The sequence below is a fragment of the Myotis davidii genome, unplaced genomic scaffold (genome assembly GCF_000327345.1).
Source record: "Myotis davidii unplaced genomic scaffold, ASM32734v1 scaffold1412, whole genome shotgun sequence".
Taxonomy (NCBI): domain Eukaryota; kingdom Metazoa; phylum Chordata; class Mammalia; order Chiroptera; family Vespertilionidae; genus Myotis; species Myotis davidii.
In genome coordinates, this window is record NW_006283640.1 from 101961 (window position 1) to 110894 (window position 8934).

Consider the following 8934-nt stretch of genomic DNA (forward strand, 5'->3'; position numbering starts at 1 on the left):
CGTGGCCATCCTTCTCCCAGGAGGATTGGGGGCTCCTGGATGCGGCTCAGAGACTGCTGTACTGCGAGGTGATGCTGGAGAACTTTGCGCTGGTAGCCTCCGTGGGTAAGACCCTCCCGTTCTCCCGGTGTCCTGAGGTGATGTTCTGCCTCCTCCTTTTGATGCCACGGGTAGCTGTGTGTGTCCCACAGCTGGACCATGGGCTCTGCACATTTAAACCCACTTTCTTTAAAAAAAATATATATATATTTTATTGATTTTTTACAGAGCTTTCTTGTTGTACATGCTGGGCCTGCCAGTGCTGAGCCTGGCGGCGTGCCCTGAACAGGGAGTTCCCTGAATGCCCGTGTGTGCCAAGTGCTCTGGGCCCATGCTGCTGCTCATCTCTGCTGTCTTTCATTAAGACTTGGGTCATTGGGGTTCCAGGTAGTCGTACAGTGGCGGTGCAGGGAGCTCCCTGGCTTTTCACAGGGTTGACATGTAAGCTCGTCTCAGAGGAGGCCTGGCTGCGCATGACGTAAGGGCCATGTTCGGGTCATACCAAGAACAGCACCTCACCCCTCCTCCTCTGTCCAATAGCGTTTTGGTGCAAGTTCCATTGGCCCCACCTCATTTCTGCCTTTTCTTACCCGGACTGGACACTTTCTCTGACTGGTCATTTCATCTGTGGCTTCAGGCTTCGGGCTTCCTTCATGTTTGCGGCCTCCTGACGCCACCTGTCTTTCTGCCGTGTTCTCCACCCTTGACTTAGGCATGTGTTAGGAGGTTTGCACACATCCTTACGTTGTCTTCAAGTACCAGCTACTCATTTATTGCATTTTATTGGGGAAAGGACACAATCACCCTTTTCCACAGCTTGCCCAGGTCACCAACAGAAAACTCTGCTGAACGCTGTTAGGGGAGTGAGTGGGAGAGCCCGCTCTTGTTCCACGGGCTGCAGGCCATCTCGGTATTCCTTTCCCGGTGGGGTCTACCCACTTCTGTGATCTTCAGGGGACCAGTGCTGCACAGGAGCCTCTGTTTCAACCTGTTTCTAGGCCCCTTATTATTATTTTTTTAAATTTTTTTTATTGATTTCAGAGAGGAAGGGAGAGAGAGAGAGAGAGAGAGAGAGAAAGAAACATCAATGAGAGAATCACTGATGGGCTGCCTCCTGCACGCCCCACTCTGGGGACTGAGCCCACAACCCAGGCATGTGCCCTGACCAGGAATTGAACTGTTCCTGGCTCACAGGTCGATGCTCAACCACGGAGCCATGCAGCTCGGACAAGGCTGACACTTGTAGACACCCCCATGAAACCAGCGTATCATGTCTAACCTCTTGCAGTGGGACTTGCCCCTGAGACCAAAGTCCACAACCGTCTCCTCAGCACTTATCTGCTTTCAGGTTGCTGGCATAGGACGGAAGATGACGAGACGCCTTGTGAGCAGAGCGTGTCTGTAGAAGGAGAGTCACCGGTGAGGGCGTCCGAGACGGCGCCGGCCGCCCAGAGGACCCACCCCTGTGAGCGGCGTGGCCTGGCCGTGAAGGCTGTTCGGCCCCTGACTGAGTGCCAGGCCGCAGACCTTGAGCAGAGAGCCTTCCCTGGTGACGCACGTGTGAGAGACTTCTGTTTCCCTGCAAACCCTCACCAGCAGCTGCGGGAAGCCAGTGCCGAGGAGCCCCAGGAAGGAGCTGTGGACGGGGCCTCGCCTGTGACCAGGTGCAGCTGCTGCGTCTCAGGGGCGCCTCCTGCCAGTGGGAAGGTGGGGGAGGGCTTCCCAGCCACCTCAGGCCTTCAGCACCGGGCCCCTGGTGATCCTGAGGAGCCGCACGATGGCGGTGAGAGCGGGCAGGCCTTTCCCAGCGGAGAAAATCGTCTCCGTTCAGGAGGATGTGCAAAAGCCGCCAGCCCAAACCAGAACCTTGTTCCACGGCCAAGTGTCTGTTCTGGAAAAGGGCTTTGTGAGTGCAGCAAGCGTCGAAAAGCCTTTAGACACATCTTCAACCTTATCCACCACAGAGGCGTTCACACCGAAGAAAAGGCTCATGGGTGTCGGGGTTATGAGAAGCCCTTCAGCGGAAACTCTGACCTCACCGAACACCAGAGCGGTCACCCTGAAGAAGAACCGTGTGCGTGCAGTGTTTGTGGGAAACGCTTTAGACAGCGCACGCACCTTGGTCAACACCAAAGACTTCATTCTGGAAAACGCACTTTTGAGTGTGGCGAATGTGGGAAATCTTTCCGCTTCAAATGCAACCTCCGCATACACCAGAGAGTTCACACTGGAGAAAAGCCTTACGAGGGTAGTGATTGTGGGAAGTCATTCAGCCAAAGCTCGCCCTTTTTACACACCAGAAAATCCACACTGGTGAAAAGCCATGTGAGTGTAGGGATTGTGGGAGATGCTTTACCTACAAATGTATCCTCATTAATCACCGGAGAGTTCACACTGGAGAAAAGCCTTACGCGTGCAGTGACTGTGGGAAGTCCTTCCACCAACGCTCTGCCCTCACTCAACACCAGAGAGTTCACACCGGTGAAAAGCCATATGAGTGCAGTGATTGTGGGAAATGCTTTAGTATCAAACGTGTCCTCGTTAATCACCAGAGAATTCACACTGGAGAAAAGCCGTATGAGTGTAGTGCCTGTAGGAAATCGTTTCGGCAACACTCCCACCTTATTCAACACCTTCGCGTTCATTCTGAAGAAAAGCCTTAGGGTGTGACCAACGTGGGAAATCTTTCAGCAATACCTCCAGCTTCCTTCCACACCTGAGTGTGCACTCAACAGAAAGGCCCTATCAGTGTAATGAATGTGGGAAATCTTTTAGCTACAAATGCCACCTCATTAGACACCTGCGAGTTCACACTAGAGAAAAGCCTTGAGTGTAGATGTTGTGAGAAGTCCTTCATCCGAAGCACAAGGCTCACTGAACACCAGAGAGTAAACACTCATAACAGCCACATGCGTGCAGAGTTTGTGGGAAAGGTTTTAGGTAGAGATCCAACCTCACTATTCACCAGAGAATCCATCCTGGAGAAAAGCCCCATGAAGGTGGTGAACGTAAGAAATTCTTTAGACAACACCCCTGCCTGATTTGACACCACTGAGTTCATTTGGCAAAAAAACTCTGAGTGTGGCAGATGTGGGAAATGTTTTAGCGAGAGATCTGGCTTCCCTCAACACCAGGGAGTTCACACAGGAGAAAAGACGTTATGAGTGTAGTGTGTGTGGGAGATATTTTTGCTGCAAATCCCACCTCTTTAAACCCCAGAGAGTTCAGGGTGGAGAACGTCCTTACATGTGCAGGGGATGGTTTATTTCCTCACTCAGTGCAGCAGCACTGGAGGAGACTCTTTGAGAACTCTTCATCTGAATTTAAACATTTTTTTAGTGGAACATACATTGTGCTAGATCTTTCAACAGTTTCAGGTACAAGTGCATCTTTTAAAAAAATATATATATTTTTTATTGATTTCAGAGAGGAAGGGAGAGGGAGAGAGAGAAACGTCAATGATGAGAGAATCATTGATCGGCTGCCTCCTGCACGCCCCCTTACTGGGGACCGAGCCCACAACCCAGGCATGTGCCCTTGACTGTAATCGAACCTGGGACCCTTCAATCCGCAGGCAGACACTCTGTCCACTGAGCCACACTGGCCAGGACACAAGTGCGTCTTTTTTTTTTTTTAATGTTTTTATTGACTTTAGAGACAGGAAAGGAGAGAGAGGGGAACATTGAAGAGAGAAATATCAACATTGATCGGCTCCCTCCTGGACGCCACCCTTCCACCCTCCGGGGATCCATGCAGCCACCTGGGCATGTGCCCTGACCTCCTGGTGCACAGGTCAGCGCTTACCCACTGAGTCGCTGGCCGGGCACCAGTGCACCTCCAATGAGCTGCGTTGCATTTTCTAAGCTGCCCAGGGCTAATACCGGACTGATGTCCATTTTTGTGGCTAAAGTACGGGGAGGATTACCTCTGTCACTTCTTTTTTCTTTTTTTTAAATATATTTTTTATTGATTTCAGAGAGGAAGGGAGAGGGATAGAGAGTTAGAAACATCGATGAGAGAGAAACATCGACCAGCCGCCTCCTGCACATCTCCCACTAGGGATGTGCCCGCAACCAAGGTACAGGCCCTTGACCGGAATCGAACCTGGGACCTTTCAGTCCGCAGGCCGACGCTCTATCCACTGAGCCACACCTGCCAGGCACTGTGTTCCTTCTACTTGAGGAAGTTGTAATACTCTGAGCCTTTGGCAGCATCCTCATTCCTTTGACTCTGACTAGAGAATGGACCCAACCCAACCGACAAGCGTTGTGTGGCTTCTATTAGATGGTGTGTGTTTAAGTCGACCTGAGTATACCATTCACCTCTGTGCTCACTGAAAAATGGCTTATTAAAGGTTTAATGTTTTACATAGTTGGTTCGCTATTTCTTTTTTAAAAAATATATTTTGATTTTTTTACAGAGAGGAAGGGAGAGGGATAGAGAGTTAGAAACATCGATGAGAGAGAAACATCGACCAGCCGCCTCCTGCACATCTCCTACTGGGGATGTGCCTGCAACCCAGGTACATGCCCTTGAACAGAATTGAACCTGGGACCTTTCAGTCCGCAGGCCGACGCTGTATTCACTGAGCCAAACCGGTTTGGCGGTTCGATATTTCTTGTGTATTTTTAAAAATATATATTTTTATTGATTTCAGAGAGGAAGGGATAGGAAGAGAGAGAGAGACACATTGGTTGGTTGCTCTTGGCAGTTTGGCATCGGCGGTGAAATTTCTGGAAGCCTGGGTCTTCCCGTTTGTAGTTCAAAGGAGGAATAACTCAGTTGTCCCTGAGCGAGAGGACTGTATGGCCATAAGGGCTCGTGGCCAAGGAAGCTCAAAGGTTTCTGAAAGATGAACTGATTTGCATTTAAGAATGCCATGGTGTTGTTGTTTTCAACTTTTTCTGCAGATTGAGTGTGATAAAAGAGAGGATGTGGTTTTAAGTCCAAGGTAACACCTGACAGAATTAGTTCTTAAATAATGGTCCCTAGAAAGTGGGTCACTGAACCACTTTATGTAAAATATTGAGATGACCTCAGCTTGGAAACAATGATCAATAGAATCATTGATCATTTTTCATATATGTTTTTATTGATTTTAGGGAGAGAGAAACATTGATCGGCTGCCTCCTGCGTGACGCACACTGGGGACCCACTCCGAAACCTAGGGATGTACCCTGACCAGGAATCTAACTGGTACCTCTTGGTGCACGGGATGATGCCCAACCAACTGAGCCACGCCAGCCCAGGCAACAAAATCACTTTTTTAAAAAAATATCCTTCGGGGTTTCGTACGTAGCACAGCAGCTCCCTCGCTGCGATCTATTGAAAGGCAGCCCTCGACACAGGGTTTGTAAAAAAACAAATAAAAAAACTAAAACAAACAAAAATATCTTGCCCTGACTGGTATGGCTCAGTGGATAGAGCGTTGGCCTGCGGACTCAAGGGTCCCAGGTTTGATCCCGGTCAAGGGCATGTACCTTAATTGCGGGCACATCCCCAGTGGGGAGTGTGTAGGAGGCAGCTGGTCGATGTTTCTCTCTCATCAATGTTTCTAACTCTATCCCTCTCCCTTCCTCTCTGTAAAAAAATCAAACCATTCCAGCCAGGGCAACAGAAAATCACTTTTTAAGTGACTAAGAGATATAGCTTTTCAACAAAGAAGTAATTTGATCTACCTGATAACTTAGAAATCACCGGGAGGGTAGCAGCTGGAAAAAAATCCATCGGAAGATTTAAGGGCCTGTGAGGTGTGGCTGTCCCTTCCCTTGGGCAGCAACATGGTGCATGGGTGGCTCAGGCCAGGTTGTCTCTTTTTGTGGGGGGTGAGGGGAACATCGCTTCAGGAAGAGACAGCGGGGAGCCCCATGAACTTGCCTACCCCAGGAAGAGCCCTTAGGTACAGAATCCCCACTTCCTCACCCAGGGACAGCTCCCCAATGCACTGCCTCCCTATCCGCCATTCCCTTCCCCCAGAAAGACCGGGACTCCCAGAGCAGCCCCTCCCGTGGCTCCTGAGCCCTTTACATCTTCCCACGGCCCCTCGAGGCAGGGCTGCTCACGGTGCCCACTTCCCGCGGGGGGAGAGAGCCTGGGCTGCCATTGGAGGGAATGTCTGCTTTTTTAAAAAAATTGATTTCAGAGAGGAAGGGAGAGGGGGGAGAGAGAGAAACATCAATGATGATGGAATCATGGATCGGCTGCCTCCGGCACGCCCACTACTGGGGATGGAGCCTGCAACCCGGGCAAGTGCCCTTGACTGGAATCAAACTTGGGACCTTTCAGTCCACAGGCCAACGCTCTATACACTGAGCCAAACCAGTTAGGGCAGGACACCAACTTTTAAGGGAGCAGAGACTTACCTTTGTCCACTATGTATAGTCACTAAGGAAGAGTCAAGAGGTCACATACTGAGCCACAGTCATGTGACCTAAGTGATTTTTAAAAATATATACATTTTATTGATTTTTCACAGAGAGGAAGGGAGAGGGATAGAGAGCTAGAAACATCAATGAGAGAGAAACATAGATCAGCTGCCTCCTGCATACCCCCCACTGGGGATGTGCCCTAAACCAAGGTCCGTGCCCTTGACCGGAATCGAACCTGGGACCCTTCAGTCCGCAGGCCGATGCTCTATCCACTGAGCAACACCAGTTAGGGCCGGAGAGAGGCTTTTATGGGAACCGGAGGCAAAGATTGCTTCCTGTCCTCCCACATAAAGGCAGACTACATCTTTTCCGCCAGACAACCAGTGGGTCCGGGCTGCCTCTCACCCCTTGAGCCAATTCAGCAGAGACAAGGTTGAATCGTATACTGTGAGGGGCAGAAATTGAATACGTTGGGGACCACCTACAGGGATAAGAAAGAGGGATCCTGCTCTGTGAACCATGATGGTTCTGTCCTGAGGAGAGAGAGCACATGCTGACCCAGCTGGGAGCGGTCCGCCCTGGGACCTCGCTCACGTCGGAAGGCAGTCTGTCCACCTTCCCAGAACTGCCTGTCGCCATGGAAAGATGGACAGCCTCGGAGTTCCAGTCCTGGAGGCACCTGCTCTTTACAACCCGTAGCCCCTATTTTTTAAAAAAATTTTTTTATTGATTTTTTTACAGAGAGGAAGGGAGAGGAATAGAGAGTGAGAAACATCCAAGAGAGAGAAACATCGATCAGCTGCCTCCTGCACACTCCCTACTGGGGATGTGCCCGCAACCCAGGTATATGCCCTTGACTGGAATCGAACCTGGGACCCCCCCCCCCTCCCCAGCCCGCAGGCCGACGCTCTATCCACTGAGCCAAACCAGCCAGGGCCCCGTAGCCCCTATTACCTGTAAACACTCTCTGTAACTACCCCCCGGCCCCCCGCTGCACCCTCAGTCTGCATCACTTGTAACCTGTGATGATTATCCGGTGCCCACTTTCCCAGGCCTGTAATTCCTACTTCCCCATGTGATCACGTCCTTCCATCCAATGTAAGCAGCTGGCTTGTGGGGTGCAGAGCAGATGTTTGTGGATGACCTGCTGTTCCCCCATCCTGCCGGCCGGATTGGAATAAGGGCTCATATAGGATTCAACCCCGTCTCTGCTGATTTGGCTGAAGTAGTGACCGGCAGCCCGGACCCCTTGGTGGTCCGGTTACAATATGAGCGTTTATGCCAGTAATGCCGGCCAGTATGGGAGAACAGCAGGTCACCCACAAACATCTGCTCTCCGCCCCCCACCCCTCCATAAGCCAGCTGCTTATATGGGGCAGAAGGACAAAGGTTACACGGGGAAGTAGGCGAAAGGAATAAGAAGGGGCATATAGCCCTGACCGGTGTGGCTCAGTGGATAGAGCGTCGGCCTGCGGGCTGAAAGGTCCCAGGTTCAATTCCGGTCAAGGGCATGTACCTTGGTTGCGGGCACATCCCCAGTAGGGGGTGTGCAGGAGGCAGCTGATCGATGTTTCTCTCTCATAGATGTTTCTAACTCTCTATCCCTCTCCCTTCCTCTCTGTAAAAAAATCAATAAAATATATTTAAAAAAAGAAAAAGGGGGCATGCAAAATGGGTGTAATGGGGACAGTTCACAGGCAACGCCTGCGGGGGGTTGGCAAAGGCCTGGCGCCTCTGGTTTCTGCAGCTGGGTTGTCAGTCTGCCCGTGAGAACAGGCAGCTCCGATGGAGAGGACGGACCCTCGTCCAGGTGAGCTCCCAGGTCCGCCTGCAGCTCCCAGCCGGGGTAGGATGTGCCTTAGATCGGGACAAAAACAGTCGCGGCTAACGGAGCCTCATTCATCTTTCCTATACTAACAGCTGGCCCCCCGCGTTTTATTCTGCTCCCGACTGACCATACAGAATCCACTGAGGCTTCTGACTCCGTGCATCCGAATGAATGGGCAGAAGGTCACGAACGCATCCCGGGGAGAGCGAATCAGAATCGGTGGCCGCTGGTCATCACAAACACGAGTTCTCGCCTCGGGACACAGCCTGAGCTCCACGGCGTCTGCAATAATGCCGCCAGACTAGCGGCCGGTGGCAGGCAAAACTCTCGAGACACGTGGGAACCGCCGCTGGGAACTAAAGTCGCGGTCTCCCGGCGCCCGGGATTGAAACTCTACCGGACGCCCACGGCGGCGGAGGAAACTACAATACCCAGAGTGCAATGCGCCAACTGAGCAGCTTGGAGCCAATGAGCGGCTAGAACAGGGGCGTCTTCGGGCGTGCCCATAGCGTGAGGGCGGGACTTCCGGCAGCCTCCTCCGGGCGGCTGTTTTGATCTCGCCAGTCAGTGCGCTGCGTCAGAGTCTCTGTGGGGCCCGGACGCCCCCGCGGGGGCGTCGAGGGAGTTGGCGGGGGGCTGGAAAGGGGGTCCCCGCGGTGCAGGGCGGGTCCGAGGCTGGGCGGGAGGGGCCCGGCGGGG

General features: G+C 52.0%; 1 protein-coding gene across 1 annotated transcript in view; it reads left to right on the forward strand.

The window, feature by feature from the left end:
• The window catches only part of LOC107183585 (zinc finger protein interacting with ribonucleoprotein K-like), a 3312-nt gene extending 519 nt beyond the window's left edge, over positions 1 to 2793 (forward strand). Inside the window, 2 exon segments of the mRNA XM_015565936.1 lie at positions 1388 to 2317; positions 2320 to 2793. Coding sequence (XP_015421422.1) covers positions 1388 to 2317; positions 2320 to 2702 — 1313 coding nt within the window. The 3' untranslated portion in view covers positions 2703 to 2793.
• The last annotated feature ends 6141 nt before the right edge of the window (positions 2794 to 8934 follow it).